Here is a 22638-nt window from a genome sequence, read left to right as displayed (position 1 = left end):
CAATGGGAGATTTGAGGTAAGCAAGCTGATTCCATTCCTGCCCAATACCTGGATGGTGTATCTTCTGTAAGAGGAAGAGCATGATGTGATCACTTGATTTCTGCAGATGTTATTTTCTTGTCTTGCTCTCTGTACTAATCTCAAGCTGGGACTTTTTATCTACTAGTATCTGATCACATCTGTCACATTTGCCTGACTGTGCAATGCCTTTCATTTTTACATCTCTGAAGGGAAAGACTTTCATAGATATATTCCCTCAAAATGTTAATGGGGAAAATTGTCAACACATGCATGGTAAGAAGTCAAATACTAGCTATGGTAAGGAGAATTCTTGACAACTTTGTTTCAGTGGAGTATACCTGCAAATATTGACGATCAATGTAAACTATGCCAGCTGTAGTGAGTTTGAGGATATTCTTGCAGGTGCTATGTATGGGGAGGAACTAATGAAGAGAAAGCTTGTGCTTTTCTAATTCCCAGAGTTCATTTCTGGACTACATAAAATGAATATGCTCAGATTCTAAACAGTCAGGTTGTGAGTTCATCAGTTTCCTTTCCTATTTCATGCTGCTCTCTATGAAGGGCAGTTAAACTACTGCCTTGCTTGTCTTGAGGTCAAGGTGAGCCTGTGTGTATCTGAAACTATTTGAGAATGTCACTAGAATCACTGATCTTACTTTTCATATACTCATGGTGAGAAGGCAGTGCAAGATCAGGGAAAGACTGGCCCCAAAGCCACTCTGGGTGTTCTTTCATCTCATGCCTGGTGCTAAGACCTTGTGCCACTTACAAGTGCCCCTTTTCTGTGTCCAAGAATGGGAATGACAATCCTCTGATGAATTTATCTGCAACCAATACCCATGAAAGTGCAAGCATGTTTCAGGGGTTCTGTCTGTTAGAGCTGCTCTGTGAAATCTCATTTTTTTCCATCTATATTTCCTTGTAAGACTCTGATGTAGAGTTTCATAGTGGTTGGACTAAGCTTTCAGCAGCCTTGAACAACTCTTCAAATGTTATGGATGTCTCCTGCTTGTGTGAAGTCACAGCTTATCATATTCAGGTACAAAAATTTGTGGGAAAGTAGGGATGGGAGGGTTTATTTGTCAGGAAATTTAGAGTTTGGCCTTGTTGTTATTTGAAGTATGTGCTCGAAGTCAGCTTTACCATGTCCAATACAGCTCTTCCCGTGAGTTGTAGCTTTTAGATGTAGGCATAAACTTTGCATTAATGGTTGCAGACTCATGTATCTTCTGAAATGCCCATGTGCTGAGGAAGAATGATGGTGTCTTTGAGGCAAATCGGATAACTGAGTCTTTAACTTGTCTGCATATTGTTTATGCCTATTAGAACATTTTACATTTCTCGAAATAAGTCTCATGAGCAGTCAAGTTCCTATGCATGGATCTGTGCTCTGATGCTTGTTCTGCAAAAGAAGTTATGTGGGAAAAATTTGTTCCGATGGTGTCTGTCTACCAAGGTGGCTTCCCCCATTCCATCATGTTTGGACATGCTGAAGCATTGTGCACACACAGAAACAGAACAGGTGGAAGACTTTACTGTGGTGTACTTAGAAATGTCTAAAAGGTTGATATAATTGTTCCATTTCCCCTAGTTGTTATATGGATCCAATAACTGTTCTTCTGCATGTTTTCCTTGTTTTCCAAAAAAATTACTTGGAGAACTGCATGTAGATGCTAGATACTCTTCTTGCAACAGTTATTATAGTAGGAAATGTTAAGCTAAGATTCCTACATTATTGTGAGTTTCTTATTCCTCATCTGTTTATTTCTTTTTTTCCTTCTCATGTTCTAAAAGTAGGCCTCAATTTGGCTGATAGTTCTTAAAAATAGAGATCTATTCAAATTATCAGACTGTGGGAGAAGTTCTCGTCCATATCTTGAAGGTATCTGACTGCCAAGACAAAGATTTCTGTTTCCTCAAAGTCTTGCTGAATGAAATATTTGCTTTTTTGCTTCTGGTTGACATAGTGGGATTAGACCATGGTGTGACTAAAGGCTGTGAATGCAGAGCAAGGAGAGTGAGAGGCTGGCTTTGCAGCAGGAAAACATGTGAGTCCATGTGGTTTTGGCTGAGAAAGAAATTTCTTGCCTAGTGCCAAGTCCTGCTTTTTTCATCTGTGATCCTGGTTTCCCTGTCCTGAAAGGCTATTGTAGTCCTCTGATCATAGAGCATTTGTCCAATAACTCTGTATTTAGAGGAATGATGCATGGGTAGATTTTGTGAATGAGGGATTTATATTCCTTGATGATTCTCTGTCAGAGGTATTAATAAAAGTCGTTTTAATATGGCATAGAAATGCCTCATAATGAAGTGTGATGGCAAGGTTCACTCAATTACTTACTATATTGTTGAAACATATAAAGGACCACTATTACTTTATTAACTCCTGATGGATCTTAGGTGTGGCCAGGTGCAATGTCTGTTATTTACTACGTGGATGAAATGCACAAAGGAGAATTGACACAGAATCAACCTAGGATTATATACACAGAGACTGGAGATACAAAAGAGTGAGGCAGTTCCTCATGTTGAGTCATAAGGTTCAGAGTGGTCTTTCTTGTTACCTAAAGTCCTGATGGAGCTTAGGTGCAGCCAGGTCCAGTCTTAGTTTCAGACTTGGACAATGGTTTGTATCTAATGGAATTAGTTACATGCTTTTCATTCATATTTAGTTTTCAGTCACTTACTAGAGATCCATTGCAGGTAAGGATTTTCAGTGCCTTGGGTAAGGATAGATGTCTTAACCTCACATAAGGACTTTCAAACCTTGAGAGATATTGCTGCTCAAGGACGGAGTCACCTGATGTGCAGTCCAGCTGCAATTCAGTATGAAATCAGACACATCCAAAGATCTACCATTGGCAAAAAGGTCTTTCTGCCTTGAGGAGCAACTTTGTGAGCCATTCCACCTCAACAGGAGATCATTGTCATAGAGACTTCATGCCTAGCACGAAGAGCTCAAATACAGCTCATTTTGGCCGTCGTGTTTATGAGATAATGTGATTGGTTCATAGGCAAATTGCATATAGAGGGAAAGGCATGAACTGATGTTCACTTTGTCACTCTGTTACACTGTGATACCTCTTTATTCACAATTATATCTTCCTTGTGACTTTGTGATGTTCTTCATAGTTATAATAACTACATTTTGGTTAAGACTTTTCTTTCTTGAAAGGTCATGGTTCTTTTCCCCTACTTCTGATCAGCACTTTTGCATTTCAGACTGTTGTTTAGCAGCAAGTACCAAGACAGTTTTTACATGTCAGGAAGAAGAAATAGAATCTAAAAGAGAATCTGTTATAGTTCTTTAGAAGGCAGCCTGAGAGAGGACCAGAATAAGACCTTTAAACATAGGGCTTCATATTAGTGAAAGACAAGCAGGCCACATAGTAGAAAAACTAATGAAAGCTGTTGACTATATTAAATAATCAACATTTTTGTATTCTATGACTACATTAAATAGTCAACATATTTATATTAAATGAAATCATGCTTGTAGTCCAGAGTAAGATTTCAGGGTCTTATAGTTTGAGTCTTCAGTGGGTTCCAGGTGCTCAGGGTTAAATTTCCATGGCCATGGTGAAGAATGACATGTTCTCCTGGTGGATTTCTCTCAAAACACTCTTAATATTTCTTTTCATTGCTTATCTGAGTTCTTCCTTGTCATGTTATAGGTAGTGTAAAAGCAGGAGATGTGTTCTAATTTTGTCATGAGTTAAGAGATGTAAAGATGACCTTAGAAGTCACATCCTTGTGGATCAGTGCATGTGATAAAAGAGGGGAAGAGATTCCCTCTAAGTGCATAGTTCGAGCATCCAGTCTCTGTTCAATGACTGTTCCTCTTTTAGTTTGTCCACTTATCATTCCCATGCAATTGAAAAATTATGTTTCCTCTAGAATGGCAGTAAGCAAATGTATTTGCTTTCTTTGTATGATTGTGTTACATTATCTTCTATGAGAGTGTTTTGTAAATTATGAATGTCAAAATCAAAACTGCAAGTTGTGCAGGGCTGGAGAGAGATGAGAACAACATAGTGATAGAATTTCTGCTGTGAAAAGTCCTTTCTCCATCTACAGCTTTATGTAACTTTTTGATATAGAGTTCATAAAGTGGTAATTACATTTCCCATCTTGGATCTTATTTCAGGCTTTGTTTCCTGGAAGTTCACGGTTCATAATTCTGTTTTGTGAGTTCTCTTTTGTCACCAATGTTAGCTTGTGTTGGAAACCAAATGAAGACAGAATGTTGTGTGTAAGGAAACTGAAAAAGAAGATAAACAGAGTCTCTCTGAAGTAACTCTATTCAGATCAAGGCCTTTAAAAAGGCCTTTACACTTGCAGCTTCATATTCATAGAAGATTACCAGACTATAAAAGAGAAAAATTCCCAAGAACAGATACATTTTGAGAAAGGAAGCCTTCTACCATACAAGACTAAGATTTTAGGGCCTCATTACTGGGTTTAGAATTCAGTGACTTCCACGAACTATGTGAGGTGAATTTTAAATGCAGAGATGTGGCAAAGCACCTTTACATAGTAGATGAGGTGTCCAGTATTTACCCCACCTGAGTCAGTTGGAGCTTTTGATTTTTTTTATTAGAAACACTCAGAAATTAGTGAGAGGGTGTTGTGAAGAACTTGCATACAGTCTTTCCAAGTGTGTAACTGTTAAGTGCTGCTGGTCTGTCTCACCTGGGGTTTCTTCTTCAGTCTCTGAGGACCACGCAATTACATGTCCCTCTGTGTGATTTCTTACACAGCACTGGCCTGGATGCGTCAGAGGGCCCACGTGTGGCAGTGAAAGGTATTTGGTATACCAAGAGCCGGGGATTTCTGTTTTTCTGCTGCTTAGTAAATTCATTCAGTCCATTCAGGCAAGACTCACTATCCCTTTGAGGTCCCTGAAACTTGCCTAGCTTACACCTTGAGGTCTCAGTGTATTACACTACAATTCCTCCTGTAATCATCTGTGCTCGTATTTAGCATTAAGCAAGTATTTACTCGCTTGCTGATAATATTAGGACACCCCACAGCCGGAGCAGCCCCTCCTTGCAGCCCAAAGCCGGGTCCCCGGAGCGCGGCCATCAGGCGGCTGCAGTGGCGTCGCGGCGCCTCCGGGTGCCGCTGTTGGCCGCCGCCGAGCGGCGCTGGAGCCGCAGCCGCAGCCGCCGCAGCGTCCTGCCCCCGCAGGCTGCTCGCTCGGCCGGCGCCGGCCACAGCGGCAGCGGCACGGGCAGCACAGGCGACAGGCGGCGCGGGCAGCAGTGGCCACCAAGCCGGCGCCGGCCCCGCAACGCTTCGGCGGCCCCTGCGCTTGCTGCGCAGAGCGGCTGGAAGGAAGGCCTGGCAGCTGCAGAAGCCGGCAGAGCGCGGCGAATGCTGCCGACAATGGCAGCGGGCAGGCGGAGGCAGAGCCGCGAGCCGGCAGGCGGCAGAGCGCTGCTGTTGCTGCTGCTGCCCGCTGTGCTGCTGTGCCTGTGCTGCCGGGCGGCGGCGGAGCGGCTCCGCTACACCATCCCCGAGGAGCTGGCCAGAGGCTCGCTGGTGGGGCCGCTGGCGCGGGACCTGGGACTCAGCCCGGACGAACTGCCAGCGCGCAAGATGCGGGTGGCGTCCGCCGGCAAAAAACAGGTGAAATACTTCACCGTGAGCGAGACAAACGGGAACCTGTACGTGAACGAGAGGCTGGACCGAGAGGAGATGTGCGGCGAGTTGGCATCCTGTTCCGTCATCTTTGAGGCGCTGGTGCACAACCCGCTCAACGTTTTCCACGTCCAGGTGGACATCCAGGACGTGAATGACAACGCACCACGCTTTCCACAAGACAATTTCCATCTGGAGATCAACGAGTTTGCTTCTCCCGGCACCCGCTTTCACTTGGGCATAGCCGAGGACTCGGACGTGGGCAGCAACTCGCTGCAGGGCTACGAACTCGAGAAAAATGAGTACTTCGAAGTGGAGGCGAAGGAAAGTCAGGACGGCAGCAAGTTTGCGGAGCTGGTGCTCCGCCGAGCGCTGGACCGAGAGACGGAGCAAAATTTGCTCCTGATCCTGACGGCGCTGGACGGCGGCGACCCGCCCCGAAGCGGCACCGCCCAGCTCTGGATCAATGTCACCGACGCCAACGACAATCCCCCCGTGTTCGCTCAGGACCGGTACAGGGCGAGCCTGCGCGAGGATACGCCTCTAGGCTCGACCATGCTTAACATCTCTGCCTCCGATGCTGACGCCGGGACCAATGCCCACATCACCTATGGCTTCGGGAAAATGCCAGTCAAGGTGCGTCAGAAATTCTTGATAGACGCAGAGAGAGGAACGATTACGTTGCTGGAGCCCCTGGATTTCGAGGACACGAGTGCGTTAAGCCTGACTGTGGAGGCAAAGGACGGGGGCGGACTGGTAGCACACTGCAAGGTGGAGGTGGAGGTGCTAGACGTGAACGATAACACGCCCGAGATCACGATTCTCTCCCTGTCGAGCCCCGTGCCCGAGGACGCGCCAGTCGGCACCGTCGTTGCACTCCTGAATATTAACGACGCAGACTCCGGCGAAAATGGTGAGGTGACGTGCGAGCTGTCGGTAAAGGCGCCGCTGTCCATCATGAAGTCCTCGGGCGGCTCGTATAAGGTGGTGACGGAGACCACGCTGGACCGCGAGCAGGCGGCCGAGCACCGCGTGACGGTGGTGGCCAGGGACCATGGCAGCCCGGCGCTGTCGAGCAGCACGGAGCTGGTGTTGGAGGTGTCGGACGTGAACGACAACGCGCCGGTGTTCGAGGAGTCGGAGTACAGCGCGTACGTGCCGGAGAACAACGCGGCGGGGGCGATGGTGCTGCGCGTGAGCGCGCGGGACTTGGACGCGGGGACCAACGGGCGCGTGAGCTACTGGCTGGCGGGCGGCAGCGCGGGCGCGGCGGGCGCGGCGCCGCTCGTGTCGGTGGAGGCGCGGAGCGGCGCCGTGTACGCGCAGCGCTCCTTCGACTACGAGCAGTGCCGCGAGTTCTCGGTGGCCGTGCGGGCGCAGGACGGCGGGACGCCAGCGCGCAGCTCCACGGCCACGGTGCGCGTCTTCGTGCTCGACCAAAACGACAACGCGCCGCGGGTGCTCTGGCCGGCCTCGGGGGCGGCCCCAGGAGCACCCCCGGTGCCGCCGGCTTTCGAGGTGGTGCCGCGGTCGGCCGAGGCCGGCTACCTGGTGGCCAAGGTTGTGGCGGTGGACGCGGACGCGGGGCGCAACGCGTGGCTGTCCTACGAGCTGCTGCAGACGTCGGAGCCGGCGCTCTTCCGCCTGGGACTGCACAGCGGCGAGGTGCGCACGGCGCGGGCCGTGTCCGACAGGGACGCGGCCAAGCAGCGGCTCGTGGCTCTTGTCAAGGACCACGGGCAGCCGGCGCTGTCGGCCACGGCCACGCTGCACGTGGTGCTGGCCGAGAGCTTGCACGAGGCGCTGCCGGAGCTGAGCGAGCGGCCGGCGGGCGCCGACGCGCCGGCCGAGCTGCAGTTCTACCTGGTGCTGGCGCTGGCGCTGCTCTCGGCGCTCTTCCTGCTCAGCGTGGCGCTGGCCGTGCTGGCGCGGCTGCGCCGGGCCGGGCCGCCCGCCGTGCTGCGCTGCCTGGGCGCGCAGCGCTTCTCCGTGCCCGGCGCCGCCTTCCCGGCCGACTTCTGCGAGGGCACCTTGCCCTATTCCTACAACCTGTGCGTGGCGGCGCCATCTCGAGCCGTGCCCGAGGCCGCTTGGCCGCCGCCGCCGCTGCCCATCGTGTCCACGGAGGAGCTTCTGGGCGGGGAGTCGTGCGACAAGCCGAGCCCGAACAGCAGCGCCGTCCCGGCAGAGCCGCCCTCCAACCCCGATGCACTGCAGGTCTGTAATGTACAATTTTTTTGTCTCTGATTATTTCATAAGCGCATGCTGGTGGCAGTGAGTTGTTGAGCTTCTTTTCTTTGCTGGAGTGATTAGTACTGATCTGTGTTTCTTTGATAGAATTGAATAATACTGTGCCTCGTCCGTTGTAGTAGTAAGCCGTGTGGCAGGCAATTCTCGCCTCATCAGCTATCTGATGTGGTTTTCTATTACATGTGTAGATTAATTTGGGACGTTTTTGCCTTTCAACTTCTGCGTAATTTGGTGCAACAGTAGTGAAACTTCGATTGATATTTTGCTTTTCTTCATTTTTCACTAAGAACAGGAAGTGTCATGTTTTGATGAAAGCTCTGAAAACATGAGTTACATAAAAGACTATGGTTTATTAACGTAGAAGGCCGATTGTGTAGAATCAGATCCACTAGTTCTTTGTGACTGGCTCGGGGAAATGGGGTTTACGTTTTTTCTTCCAAATCTTGTTTTCCCGAAGTGATACGCTTTCAAATGTGTGACACCTGAACAAAACCTCAGTAGTAAATGCTGTTTCGGTGTTGGGCTTTCAAATGAAAGGTGCATGTGCCTCCTTGATGGGGGAAGTTACTGATTTTTCCTCCCGAATCAGTATTCCTTTTCTCTGCCGTGTGACCTCTCATCTTTTGCTGGAAGGAATCTGCAGGAATGGCAGCGTTATTGGGATTGATCTTTTTGTTGGGGTTTTTCTGTTTTGTATTGTTTTGGGAGGGTTTTTGACCATGTCAAGGAACTCTCTTTGTGCATTTATTTCCCGTTTTGTTCTCCAGTTTCAGTGGTAGTTCGGTCTTGTCTACTGTTCCTCATCTCTTTGTTCTACAGAGATATACAATGCGATCTAAAAAAGAAAATCAAATTGAGTTTGAATTTGTTTGTTAGTTAGTTAGGATTAGAGGGGTTTTTTGCTGCAGTTTTTCCTTTTCTCACATGGTCTTCTGTTTTTAATCCTTAATGGTTAAAAAGTATACATGTTGCTATTTGATAGCGTTTAACGCCAAAAGTGTGATACGTGCTCGTTTGGGGTTTTTTATTATGGACAGAGGATATGCATGAGCACCTCTGCAGGGTGCTGAGTTACTCCCAAACAGAGTGTCCAAAGTCCAAGCACAGTCTTATCTGTGTCTTTAACGAAAAATTCGAAATACTGGTTGGAGAAGGGTGACAAAGGCAGGTTTGATTCACACCAAACTGATTCTGATCAGCGTTCGATGTGGAGGGGATAATTAAAAATACCAGAGGCAAGGGCTTAAGGAGACTGGATGGATCTTCATCGTTGTCTTGTACTATTAATATTCGAGTTCTAGCACTCAAGTGAAGGTCTATTAGGCGGCAGAAAGGGTGAGAAAATGTTCTGTCCCTATATGGCAGGACATGGGGATTGTTAATTCCTCGCTCTTCATGGGAATACAGTTGGTCCTCCATAACATGACGCTGATTTGATCTGCAATCAATATTCACTACGCAATAGGTTTGGGTGATTGTGCGTTCGGGACTAATGCAAAAAGCCTGATAACACTTTGCACATCATATCCTGAGTAATTTGTATTATATAGCAATGAAAAAAAATTTCTTTACGATTAGAAATACCACGAAGACGGGAGGCGTATTATTTCTATTGGTCATGTTCAGCAGAAGGATCAAAGCAGAGATCAGATGGAGAAAAGCTGAAGAAGGAGATCCACTCTGGAAGGGAACCCACTTATGCGTGGCTGGGCGGGCATCGCTCGGCAGCGCTCGGTACCTGCAGTGCCGGGAGGAGACTGCGGGCGCCGCTGTTGACCGAGAGGAGCGAGAGGAAGGTCGGAGCGCTGCAGCCCCGCCCGCTGCAGTCCGGCCCGGCTAGCAGTCTGCTTTGGCGGCCAGGCGAGCGTTCTGGATCGTCCCCGCGGTGCGGAACCGTGCTGAAGCGAGACGGAGGGACTGCCGGCAGCGGTCGGGAGCCAGTCTCAGTTGTAGTGCGAGCGACAGTGGGCGCAGTGTCGGCGGTCAGCGCTTTCCGGCAACAGTGCAGTGGTGTTGCAGTACCGGCGGTGGCGCGGCCGAGATGTGCGCGGCGGGGAGGCGCTGGGGCCGGCGGCAGCGAGTCCTGCTGTGGGCCGCCCTGCTGGCGGCGTGGGAGGCGGCGTGGGGGCAGCTGCGCTACTCGGTGCCCGAGGAGATACCCAAGGGTTCGTTCGTGGGCGACGTGGCCAAGGACCTGGGTCTGCAGCTGCCGGCGCTCCGGGAGAACGGACTCCGTATCTTGGATAAAGGTAGGACGCAGTATTTCTCTCTGCACGGGAAGACAGGACATTTGGTGACAGCCGAAAAAATCGACAGGGAGCAGCTGTGTCGGGTGGTGGAGAAATGCGTGCTGCGCTGTGAGCTGATAGTGGAGGGACAGATGCAGGTTTATGGAATCGAAGTGGAAATCATGGACATTAACGACAATGTGCCCAGCTTCCGACAGGCAGAAATGGAGCTGAGACTGAGCGAGATGACAGCCCCGGGGTCGCGGTTTTCCCTGCCTGAGGCCCATGATCCGGATTTAGCAAGGAATTCGCTGCTGAGCTATGAGCTGAGCGGCGACGAACACTTCTCGCTGGCCATGCAGGCGGGCCCCGGCGGGGATCAGCGTCCCGAACTGGTGCTGGCGAAGGCTTTGGACAGGGAGGAGGTAGCGTTTCACGAGCTGGTGCTGAGGGCGAGGGACGGCGGCGATCCGGCACGGACAGGCACGGCGCGGATCCACGTGACGGTGCTGGACGCGAATGACAACGCGCCCGTGTTCAGCCAGGAGGAGTACACGGTACGTGTGCCGGAGGATGTGCCCTTCGACACTATCCTAGTCACTGTCACGGCCACCGACGCCGACGAGGGTCTCAATGGGCATGTCAAATACAGCTTCCACAAAATTTCAGACAGGGCGAGTGAACTTTTTCATCTGGATTCTGAGACAGGAGAAATAACCATTAAGGACGATTTGGACTTTGAGGAAATCTCCTTACATGAACTGGGAGTGCAAGCACGGGACGGAGGAGAGCTCTCTGACAAGACGAAAGTCGTGATCACCGTGACAGATGTGAATGACAATGCACCAGACCTTACAGTTTCGTCGACGCTGAGTGAAATATCTGAAGAGGCTCCGCCGGGGACGGTGGTGGCCCTGCTCCATGTGCACGACCGTGACTCCGGGGGCAATGGTGAAGTGCGATGCTTGCTGGATGGGGGCCTCCCATTTCGGCTGGAGAAGTCCTATGAGGACTACTACCGCGTGGTGACAGCACGGGAGTTGGACCGAGAGCAGGTGTCGGCATACAATGTCACGGTGAGGGCGATGGACGGAGGGTCACCGCCCCTGCAGAGCAGCGCCGTGTTGGCACTGCGGGTGCTGGATGTGAACGACAACGCACCAGTGTTCACGAGGGAGAGCTACACTGCGCGGCTGGCCGAGAACAACGCGGCGGGAGCGCTGGTGCTGACGGTGCGGGCGACGGACGCGGACTGGGGGCAGAACGCTCGCGTGCGCTACCGGCTGTCGGAGGGGCGGGTGCGGGGCTTGCCGCTGTCGTCGTACGTGTCGGTGCAGGCGGAGACGGGCGCGCTGTACGCGCTGCGCTCCTTCGACTACGAGGAGGTGCGCGAGGTGGAGCTGTGGGTGCGGGCGGAGGACGGCGGCTCGCCGGCGCTGAGCAGCAACGTGTCGGTGCGGCTGCTGATCGTGGATGAGAACGACAACGCGCCGCAGGTGCTCTACCCGCCTCCTCCTCCACCGGCGGGTACGGGCTGGGCGGGCGTGGAGCTGGCGCCGCGCTCGTCCGAGCCCGGCGCACTGGTGGCCAAGGTGGTGGCGGTGGACGCGGACGCGGGGCAGAACGCCTGGCTGTCGTACGAGCTGGCCAAGGCCACGGAGCCGGGGCTCTTCCGCCTGGGGCTGCACAGCGGCGAGGTGCGCACGGCGCGCTTCCCGCTCGCCCGCGACGCGGCGCGCCACAGCCTGGTGGTGCTGGTCAAGGACCACGGCCGGCCGGCGCTGTCGGCCACGGCCACGCTCACCGTGCTGCTGGCCGACAGTGTGGCCGAGCTGCTGGACGAGCTGGGCAGCGCGGCCGACGCGGGGGCACCGGGCGAGCCGGCCGAGAGCCTGACGCGCTGGCTCGTGCTGGCCGTGGCCGCCGTCTCCTGTCTCTTCCTCGCCTTCCTGATTCTTCTGCTGGCGCTGCGCCTCAGGCGCTGGCGCCGCTCTCAGCTGCTGGCCGACACCAGCGGGGCCTTGCGCGGCGTGCCGGCCACGCACTTCGTGGGCATCGACGGCGTCCGCGCCTTCCTGCACTCCTACTCGCACGAGGTGTCTCTTACGGCCGACTCGCGCAAGAGCCAGCTCCGCTTCTCGGGCGGCAGCTGCTGCGACACCCTCCCGGCCCGGCCCGCTCCTGACGAGCCCCCGCCGCTGCTCGGGGAGGAGGACCCTGCCCGCGCTTCTCCCGTGAACCCCGCCGCTCCCTCGGTGAGTTTCTTCGGACCAGGCTGTCTCTTCTCCTTTTTTAGCCTTCCCTTCCGTCTTCATTTTTCTGCATGGGGAGTTCTATTTACAAGTCACTTAGTGTTTTCAGTGACGAGTGCGTTGAGCACTTGTGCCTCTTGCTCCTCGGTTGAGGGGCACGAGATTTCAGTGCTCAGTATTCCAGTTGTTGGGAGAAGAAGAAATGAGGGTCATTGTGGCTAAAAGTTAATTCTAGCAGGGCTATGTGTGGTGCTTTTTCATTTTATTACTCTGCTACACTGTGTTCACTGATACAGTCTCTTCTGCAGGGCAGCTTTACTTTTAGAACCTTCTCTGAACAAAGATATGAATAGATATGTATGTGAAATCTGTGACGTGTTCCTGGATAATGTACTGAAGAAACGTTCTGGGGAACTGACTCTTTGACGAGAACTGCTTGCAAATTATTGGTTTTCAAAGAACACTATGGAATTTTTGAAAGGTTCGGGATGCTTTGTGTAAGGGGTTTTTGAAGAGCATAGGAGCATGTTTTATCTGTTTCTTAGTTCAGTGTCAGTCTCTGTTATCAAGCAGTACAGTGTTTCACCCTCCTAAAGAAGTTTGGCTAGGAACTATGGTATTCTATGTCATTACTTTAGGAACTCTCAAAAGAGGGATATAAAGTCGTCATTGTGACATGGTCTTGTTGCATTATATGAATACATTTTCTGGGCACCAGGATACTTGATGAGAAGCACTTGCTGATTATTTGTTTCAAAAAGGCCCATGCAAATTTTGAGAGGTTGGAGATGGGAGAGGATACTTGAGGGACTGAGAGAAGGGTTCTATTCGTGAGGGGCTGTTGAAGGACACAAGATAATGTTTTGCTCTTTTCCCCTGTTAGTACCCATCTATAGTATCATGTATTGCAGTGTTTCATCTTCCCAAAGAAGTCCGGGTAGAAGAGATATTACTAAAGCTCTGTGGGGGCCTTGAGAGATTCCTTCTCTGTGTTCAGGGATTGTCATTAATTCTCATCTAACAACTTAATGATCTGTTTATGAGATGTACTGTAATGAGAGCATTGCGAAGAGCAAATTTTGTCTCTCGTTTGTTGTCCAGGTTTAAAGCTGGGCCTCATTTTCCCTGGCAAAAAGATATCTCATAAGTGTTGCACGGGGGAGCAGTTTCCATCCATACCTTGAAGGTGTTCAGTTGCCAAGACAAAGGTTTTCATATACTTCTATTCCCCTCAAATGTCACCAGATTATATTCTCTTTCCTCTTTGTCTGACATACAGCCAAACACTGGATTTAATCTGGAGTACAACCAAAGGCTGTGAATGCAGAGCAGGGAGGGTTAGAGGCTGCCTTTGAATCAGGGAAATAGTTGGGGCAATGCGGTTTTACCTGAGCAATGGTTTGATTTCATGCCTAGTGCCAAGGCCAGTGCCATTTCTGTTCTAACCCTGGTTTCTCTGTCCTAAATGCAAAGACAGTTTTCCAACTATAAAGTATTTTCATAATGTGGGTGTGTATGTGGAACAATGATGCTTGAGTAGAACATCTTATAATTCCTGTGTGAAACCACCATTATCCACCTGTAGCCCAGTGGTATTTTGCAATGTACAGTTTCTTCATAGTTGCAATTATTATACTTTCCGTCAGGCCTTTGTTTCTGGGAAGATTGTCATTCCTTTTCCCCTTTTCTGGTAAGTACTTTTGTATTTGGAATTAAAAGTGTAGTTTTCTGGCAAAATTTTACTTCAAACACCTGAGACAGGTGGGAGGAAAATGAAGCAGAAGCAAAAAGTTAACTTCTCAGAGGCTGAGCTTGAGAAAGAGACCTAGAAGAAGGTGTACATCAGGTGTGCCACATTAAGACTCCATATTTGTGGCAGATGGCAAAGTCATACACTAGAAAACATATTGAGAGCTGAGAATTATTTTTTTAAAAGCTATGTTTTTAAATAATCTGACTATGTGAGTCAGATTTTCAGGTGACACTTGCAGATTGAGATATGGATGACTTCCAGATCCCCTGGGAGAGTAATTTCTATACCCACAGACCAGGAAGCTGTGCCGGTGACTTTCTCTAACAATCCTTTTTCTTCTAATACTTTCTTGCCTTGCCTGTGTGATTTATTGTTTCAGTTTCTTATGTATGTAGCTTTAATTATCAGCACAGCTTCCTTTAGCAGTGCATCATTGTGTTAGTGCCTCTTGTTTGTGTTACAGTGGATGTGAAAGGTAGGAGATGTGAGAGGATCTTTGTGTTCAGATATTGCAGGGAAGAATATGTGTAAGTAGAAATGGAACAGTGTATGTGATGAAAGAGAGGGAATCCCCCCTAAGCCATTGTTTTCATGACACATTCTTTTTTATGTAGGCCTTTTATCATTTGTGTGCTTTAGTATTCTCGTGTTTCTTCTAAGAGTGGTGGTAAACAGACAAATATATCTTCTGTCTTGGTGCAATCATTAGTGCTTTATCCTCAGGATATATTCTTGACAGTTTTGAGAAGGTCAGAAGTAAATTGCCAGTTATTTGGGGAAGTTGCAGAGAAGTCAGGGGAGCTTTGATGGTTGGAACTGCAGAAGAACAGATGGTGGTTTCTTTTCCTGTCATTGTTAACATGGCTTGTACCTAATGGAGGACTATGCATTTGAGTTGCTTCTATTCAAAAATTTAGCCTAAGAAATTGTATTCCACCTGATACAAAAAAGTACAATAAAAGTGTTTCTATATGCACATTATCAGTAAAAGGAGTACTAAGGAGAATTTCCATCCTTTGTTGGATATGGGGGGAGATGTAATGACAAAAGATGAGGAAAAGGTTGAGGTACTTAATGCATTCTTTGCCCCAATATTTAATAGGTAGATCTGTTGTTCTCCAGGTCTGAGTGGAAAGACAAGGATGAAAAGCTAAATGATATCTCAATAATGCACAGAGAATCCAAGTTTGCAGCAACCTGCTGTACCACTTAAGCACACACAAGTCCAAGGGGCTGATTGGGTTCCACCCACTGGTACTGAGGGAGCTGGTGGAAGGGCTCACTGAGTCCCTTTCCATCATTGTTCAGCAGTTCCTGGTGACTGCGTAGCTCGCAGTTGACTGGAGGTAAACAAACATGATGCCCATTTACAAGAAAGGCCAGAAGGAACTACACAGGTGAACTACAGGCCTCTAGGTTATGGAGCAGATCATCTGGAGTGCCATCATGGGGCATTTACAGGACAAGCATATGATCTGGCCCCTTCAGCATGGCTTTATGAAAGGCAGGTTCTGCCTGACTAACATGATCTTCTATGAGATGAGCCACTTAATGGAATGGGGAAAACTCTGGATGTTTGCTACGAGGAGTTTAGTAAAACCCTTGACACTGTTTCCCACAGCATTTTCATGGATGAAAGTGGCTCGTCATGGCTTGGACGGGTTTACTCTTTACTGGGTACAAAGTGTCTGGATGTCTGGGCCCAGATTGTGATGGAGAAGAGAATTACAATCAGTTGATGCTTGATGGTGTTGCCCAAGGCTCAGTTCTGGAGCCAGTTCTGCATAATATCTTCATCGATGATCTGGAAGTGGGTGTTGAGTGCACTGTCAGTAAGTTTGCAGGAGACACCAAGGTGGATGGGAGTGTTGATCTTCTTGAGGGTAGGGAGGCTCTACAGAGGGATTTGGACAGGCTGGATTCATGTGGTAAGACCAATTGTATGAGGAGCAAAAAGGCAAAATCCAGGATCCTGCCCTTGGGCCTCAACAGCCCCATGCAGCACTACAAGCTTGGGGAAGAGTAGCTGGAAAGCTTCTGAACTGAAAAGAGACTGGCGCTGTTGGTCAAGTGATGGCTGAATAGGAGTTAGAAGTGTTCTCAGGTGGCTAAGAAGGCCAAAGGCTTCATGGTTTGTATCAGAAGTAGTGTGGCCTGCAGGACCAGGGAAGGGATCATCTCTGTGTACTCGGTAGTGCTGAGGTCACACCTCGAGTACTGTGTTCTGTTTCGGGTCCTTCAGTACCAAGAAGACGTTGAGATGCTGAAGGATGTGCAAAGGAGAGCAATGCAGCTGATGGAGCATCTACAGTTATGAGGAGGAGCTGAGGAAGTAAGGTTGATTGGTCTGCAGAAAAGGACGTTCAGGGAAGACCTTACTCCACTTTCCCTGTTTCTGGAATGTGCTTCTGCATTTGAAGCTGAGTGTTGTTTAGCAGCTCATGCTTATTTCAACCACCTAAAGATTTTATGTTTCAGAAAGAAGAAACAGAAACTAAAGGATAAGCTGTTATACTTTCTCAGAAAACTCAACTTGAGGAAGAGTCCTGTGATAAAGCCTTTAAACTTAGGGCTTCGTATTTATGTGAGAAGAGTAGGCCATGTAGTAGAAAATTTGCCAAGAGCTGATGATCATTTTATCATGTGTTAGTGCCTCTTGGTTATATTACAGATGGTGTGAAAGACAAGTGTGAGAGGGATACATTTGTGTGGGACAGTAGGTGTGATAAAAGAAGGGAAGAAATTCCCACTAAGGTAAACAGAAGGATGATTCAGTCTCTGTTGAATGACTGCTCCTGGTTTATTTTGCCTTTCATCCATGTGGATTTGAATACTTATCTTTCTTCTGCAAATGATAGTGAGCAGACAAATGTATTTTAATTTCCTTGTATGACTGTAATGCATTATCCTCTCATGAGAGGTTTTTGCCAGTTACAAGGGTCAGAAGCACACATGCAAATCACATGGGTTCAGACAGATGAGAATAATGACATATGGGATAGAGGGCTTGTAATTACTGAGTGAAACCTCCTTTCTCCATCTATATTTCTCTTTTACTTTTTGATGAAAAGTTTCCTCAAAGTGGCAATTATATTTTTGCAACCTAGATCTTAATTCAGGTTTTGTTTCCTGGAAGCCTTCCACTTGTGTCTGCTGTTTTGCAGCAAATACTGGATTATCTCAAGAACCACATGAAGAGAGAATGTTATATGTGAGGAAAATGAAACAGAAGATTAAACTGGGTCATTCTATTCAGATCTAGGCTTTCAATATAGAATTTACACTTACAGATATTCATAGGAGATAAGCAGGCTGCAAAGTACAAAAATTCAGAAGAACTGATGAATTTCCTGATATGATCCCTCCTACTATGTAGTCCAAAATAAGACTTAAGGGCCTCGTTTGCAGTTCAGATCTCAGTGACTTTCAAGTGCTCTGGGAGATCATTTTTCAAGGCAGAGATGTGGCAAATTACCTACACATTCCAGAAGTCCAGTATTTATCTCTTTTGGGCCAGCCACGGATTTTGGTTCTGTTTATTAATAATAAGAAATTAGTGATAAATTGGAGCTTCTGCTTTGCAAGAAGGCCCTGGGGAGAGCACATGCAAACAGCTCTACCCATTGCTGACTCTAAGTATGCAACAAGCATTAAACCAGATGAAAGAGCATTATTGCATAGCAGACATCAGCTCTGAACCTCCTTTGAGAATCTCTGGAACATGCTACAGACTATACTGTATATAGACAGCATTAATTGTCAATACCACTTACCAGTGGACTGTTCTTGAGTCTCTTAGCACTGCACGAGTGTGTGCTGCTCTGTGATTTCCAGGTACAGGCCTGGAAGTGTCATAATAGAGAATAGTCAGCCCCACGTGGGAGAGTGGGAAGTGTTTGATTTGGCTTCTCTGTTTTATTAATGTCAAGGGTTTTTGTTGTTTTGAAAAGTGGCATTATCTGAGGCTTAGTAAAGTCATTCAATCCAGTCAAGAGAGACCTCATAGCCCTTTCAAATCAGTGCATCTTATCCAGCTTACATGTTGAGGCTTTTGTGACCTTGTATGAGCTATGGGGAGCAGATTTTAAGGCAGAATTATGGCAAAGGAAATGAAAATCACAGAGCTGATGTACCAGTCCATGAATAGTCAGATGGAGGCTTGGGTGTTTTATATTAATCATTAAAAATTATTGAAAAGCTTACAGCTGTTTGTATTATCCTTAGACATCTCAGTTGGCCAGTTTATACAACTTTCATGTAGAAGCTCCCAAAATCAAAACAGTAGAAATGTGAAATCAGATCTAATGGCAGGCCTTGGAGTTCAGAATTTGCCTCAAGAGCATAAAAGTTGGGGGGGGGGTTATAGACAGAAGAGGAATATGTGTGATGATGTGCAGTTTTGTTTTTCACTGAGGTATAGACAGTGATATTGCCCCAAGTTCAGGTCCACTACCTTTGGCCTTCATATTTCCCCGTAAGATTTTTATCACTGTTCTAAATCAGAATGAAAAGTGAGTTCAAGGTCAGCCTGATGCCTGATCCCATCAGATCTCGGAAGCTAAGTGGGGTCGGGCCGAGTTAGTACTTGGATGGGAGACCTCCTGGGAATACCGGATGCTATAGGTTCTAGTCATGAGAACTTCATTGTCACCGTCCAAGCTCGCCCTGCTGCGGCAGATGAACCTTAGGAATTAAAGGGAGGAATCAGTTTCATGCATGCTGTGCCTCATCTAAAAAATCCACTGTGCAGGCTGAAAGGGTACACCCACGTGGGTAAAGCCCTTCCCAAATCTTCATTCCAGAAGCAAAATTGTGATGATGATAAAATCAGAATGAAACTCAGAGCCTTTTATAGTGACAAGAAATTCACTTTTGCATGGGCTGTCATATATGGGAAGGAAGATGAAACATTTGCAGTTTTGGCATAAACTGAAAGATCAGGTTTGGAAAGGCTGAATGAGGCATAGCTGAAAATTGCAGGATTTCCTTCTGCCTCTCTCTTGTCCTTCTTGCAAGCTAGACTCAGGCCTTCAATTCTCTGACTGTGCAAGAGGGAATCTCCTTGTTCCTCTGGAAAATTTCCTTCTCAGTTTTCATTCTAGCTCAGGCCCAGCGATGTAAAATTCTGTAGCACCATCTCATGGTAATTTAAATCTCTACTGCAGTTACAAAACAGTTTTCTGTATGAAACGGCAGTTGTTGCTGTAATCATTAGCTTCACCGCTCCGCATTAGGCAAGAGCACCTGTGCTTCCTGATTGGAATCAAGGAAAGACCCCCACAGCCACAGCAGCCCCTCCTTGGAGCCCAAAGTCGGGCCCCCGGAGCGCGGCCATCCGGCGGCTGCAGTGGCGTCGCGGCGCCTCCGGGTGCCGCTGTTGGCCGCCGCCGAGCGGCGCTGGAGTCGCAGCCGCCGCCGCCGCAGCGTCCTGGCCCCGCAGGCTGCTCGCTCGGCCGGCGCCGGCCACAGCGGCAGCGGCACGGGCAGCACAGGCGACAGGCGGCGCGGGCAGCAGCGACCTACGAGCCGGCGCCGGCCCACCTGCGCTCCGGCAACCCCTGCACTCGCTGCGCAGAGCGGCTGGAAGGGAGGCCGGGCAGCGGCAGGAGCCGGCAGAGCGCAGCGAGCCCTGCCGACAATGGCAGCGGGCAGGTGGAGACAGAGCCGCGGGCCGGCAGGCGGCAGAGCGCTGCTGCTGCTGCTGCTGCCCGCTGTGCTGCTGTGCCTGTGCTGCCGGGCGGCGGCGGAGCGGCTCCGCTACACCATCCACGAGGAGCTGGCCAGAGGTTCGCTGGTGGGGCCGCTGGCGCGGGATCTGGGGCTCAGCCCGGACGAGCTGCTGGCGCGCAAGCTGCGACTGAGTGCGGACAAGCAATACTTCACCGTGAGCGAAGAAAGCGGGAACCTGTACGTGAACGAGAGGCTGGACCGAGAAGAGCTGTGCGGCGAGTCGGCATTCTGCTCTATCAGCTTCGAGGCGCTGGTGCACAACCCGCTCAATGTTTTCGACGTCGAAGTGGCCATCCAGGACGTGAACGACAACTCCCCGACCTTCAGCAAGGCTGCTCTGGAACTCGAGATCGGTGAATGGAGTACGCCCGGTACTCATTTTCCACTGGAGATGGCCCGAGACGCAGATGTGGGCAGCAATTCGCTGCTGACTTACCAGCTCACCAGCAACCCGTCCTTCAGTCTGGCCATGAAAGAGACTCCCGATGGAAGCCAGCAGCCAGAAATAGTGCTGGAGAGAGCCTTGGATCGGGAGAAGCTGAGCTCATTTGAACTGGTAGTGACGGCACTGGATGGCGGGGACCCCATGAGATCCGGGACTGTTCAGGTTCGTATCAACGTGACGGACGCGAACGACAACCCACCTGTGTTTAGCAAAAGCGTCTACGAGGCGCGAGTGGCTGAGAATGTGCCGGCGGGGTCTTTGGTACTGCAGGTGCGGGCTACAGATGCGGACCTGGGGTCCAACGGGCAAGTCTCCTACTCCTTCAGTAACGTCCCGGTCGTCATCCGTGCATTGTTCAGTGTTGACAGCGAGAGCGGCGAGGTCAGGACTGTGGGTGCCCTCGACTTCGAGGAGAAGAGTAAATATATTTTTGGACTGGCGGCGAGTGACGGAGGCGGTCTGGTGGCTCGCTGCAAGGTTCAAATAGATGTCACAGACGAGAACGACAATGCCCCTGAGATTACACTTCTGTCTCTTTCGAGCCCCGTCCCCGAGGACGCTCCGGTCGGCACAGTGGTGGCCCTCCTGAAAGTGCGGGACAAGGACTCCGGCGAGAACGGACAGGTGACGTGTGAGCTGTCGGGAGAGGCGCCGCTGTCCATCCTGGCGTCTTCGAGTGGCTCGTACAAAGTGGTGACGGCGAGCGCACTGGACCGCGAGCAGGCGGCCGAGCACCGAGTGACGGTGGTGGCCAGGGACCGGGGCAGCCCGGCGCTGTCGAGCAGCACGGAGCTGGTGCTGGAGGTGTCGGACGTGAACGACAACGCGCCCGTGTTCGAGGAGGCGGAGTACAGCGCGTACGTGCCGGAGAACAACGCGGCGGGCGCGCTGGTGCTGCGCGTGAGCGCGCGGGACTTGGACGCGGGGACCAACGGGCGCGTGAGCTACTGGCTGGCGGGCGGCAGCGCGGGCGCGGCGGGCGCGGCGCCGCTCGTGTCGGTGGAGGCGCGGAGCGGCGCCGTGTACGCGCAGCGCTCCTTCGACTACGAGCAGTGTCGCGAGTTCTCGGTGGCCGTGCGGGCGCAGGACGGCGGGACGCCGGCGCGCAGCTCCACGGCCACGGTGCGCGTCTTCGTGCTCGACCAAAACGACAACGCGCCGAGGGTGCTGTGGCCGGCCGCGGGAGCGGCCCCAGGAGCACCTCCAGTGCCGCCGGCTTTCGAGGTGGTGCCGCGGTCGGCCGAGGCCGGCTACCTGGTGGCCAAGGTGGTGGCGGTGGACGCGGACGCGGGGCGCAACGCCTGGCTGTCCTACGAGCTGCTGCAGACGTCGGAGCCGGCGCTCTTCCGCCTGGGACTGCACAGCGGCGAGGTGCGCACGGCGCGGGCCGTGTCCGACAAGGACGCGGCCAAGCAGCGGCTCGTGGCTCTCGTCAAGGACCACGGGCAGCCGGCGCTGTCGGCCACGGCCACGCTGCACGTGGTGCTGGCCGACAGCTTGCACGAGGCGCTGCCGGAGCTGAGCGAGCGGCCGGCGGGCGCCGACGCGCCGGCCACGCTGCAGTTCTACCTGGTGCTGGCGCTGGCGCTGCTCTCGGCGCTCTTCCTGCTCAGCGTGGCGCTGGCCGTGCTGGCGCGGCTGCGCCGGGCCGGGCCGCCCGCCGTGCTGCGCTGCCTGGGCGCGCAGCGCTTCTCTGTGCCCGGCGCCGCCTTCCCGGCCGACTTCTGCGAGGGCACCTTGCCCTACTCCTACAACCTGTGCGTGGCGGCGCCGCCTCGAGCCATGCCCGAGGCCGCTTGGCCGCTGCCTCCGCTGTCCATCGTGTCCGCGGAGGAACTTCTGGGCGGGGAGTCGTGTGAGAAGCCGAGCCTGAACAGCACCGCGGTGGAGGGAGAACCGCCCAGCGACCAGGACACAACGCAGGTCTGTAAGTTTGTGCTCTCCCGTTGTTCTCCTTGAGCTTTTACGAGCCGTTGGATCCTTTGCCTTTCGATTTTCTCAGGTCATGTTACTAAGGTTCTTTTGTCCGGAAGGGAATGAATTACGGTATCCCCCTTCCATGCATGTCTAGCAGCCAGCCTTGGCCTTTGACTCTTTGGTGTTAGCAGCTTCTAGTTCACCTGAGAGATAGTGATTACTGCTCTCCTTTGATTCATTTGTCTCCAACGCCGTAAATTAGTGACCTTGCATTACAAAAAATAATGTGGACGTCCGGCTTTTGACATTTCTTCTTCAGATTGCCTTTCTTCGTTCAAGCTTTAGAAATTACTGTGTATGTGTAAACATGTGCAAACATAGAGGCCATAAGCTTTTTGG

General features: G+C 50.8%; 3 protein-coding genes across 5 annotated transcripts in view; all 3 read left to right on the top strand.

Annotated features, from left to right (window-relative positions):
• The window catches only part of LOC139678766 (protocadherin gamma-A4-like), a 245389-nt gene that overhangs the window by 47126 nt on the left and 175625 nt on the right, over positions 1-22638 (top strand). The window contains exon 1 of one of the 3 annotated variants that reach the window (XM_071569865.1): positions 9824-12397. The exons of the other annotated variants lie outside the window; for them this stretch is intronic. Coding sequence (XP_071425966.1) covers positions 9956-12397 — 2442 coding nt within the window. The 5' untranslated portion in view covers positions 9824-9955. Of the gene's footprint in view, positions 1-9823; positions 12398-22638 lie in introns of those variants that run through there. 3 annotated transcript variants of the gene reach the window in all.
• On the top strand, positions 3-9351 carry LOC139679134 (protocadherin gamma-B5-like). The gene is made up of 3 exons (XM_071570565.1): positions 3-16; positions 5055-7881; positions 9280-9351. The coding sequence occupies exons 1-3, from the start codon at positions 3-5 to the stop codon at positions 9349-9351; spliced, it is 2913 nt and encodes a 970-aa protein (XP_071426666.1).
• LOC139679133 (protocadherin gamma-B5-like) lies at positions 15504-22281 on the top strand. Its single transcript, XM_071570563.1, has 3 exons — positions 15504-15544; positions 19416-19669; positions 19847-22281. The coding sequence occupies exons 1-3, from the start codon at positions 15504-15506 to the stop codon at positions 22279-22281; spliced, it is 2730 nt and encodes a 909-aa protein (XP_071426664.1).

The sequence above is a fragment of the Pithys albifrons genome, chromosome 15 (genome assembly GCF_047495875.1).
Source record: "Pithys albifrons albifrons isolate INPA30051 chromosome 15, PitAlb_v1, whole genome shotgun sequence".
Taxonomy (NCBI): domain Eukaryota; kingdom Metazoa; phylum Chordata; class Aves; order Passeriformes; family Thamnophilidae; genus Pithys; species Pithys albifrons.
The sequence above is the reverse complement of the archived record's forward strand: the minus strand, read 5'-3'. Positions and strand labels throughout refer to the sequence as shown.

Coding starts and splice junctions, on each gene's coding strand:
- LOC139679134 (XM_071570565.1), top strand. Junction 7,882..9,279: donor CCAACCCCGATGCACTGCAG/GTCTGTAATGTA, acceptor CCTATATGGCAG/GACATGGGGATTGTTAATTC.
- LOC139679133 (XM_071570563.1), top strand. CDS start 15,504: ATGATGCCCATTTACAAGAAAGGCCAGAAGGAACTACACAG. Junction 15,545..19,415: donor GGCCAGAAGGAACTACACAG/GTGAACTACAGG, acceptor ATTGGAATCAAG/GAAAGACCCCCACAGCCACA. Junction 19,670..19,846: donor GCGCGGGCAGCAGCGACCTA/CGAGCCGGCGCC, acceptor CGCTGCTGCTGC/TGCTGCTGCCCGCTGTGCTG.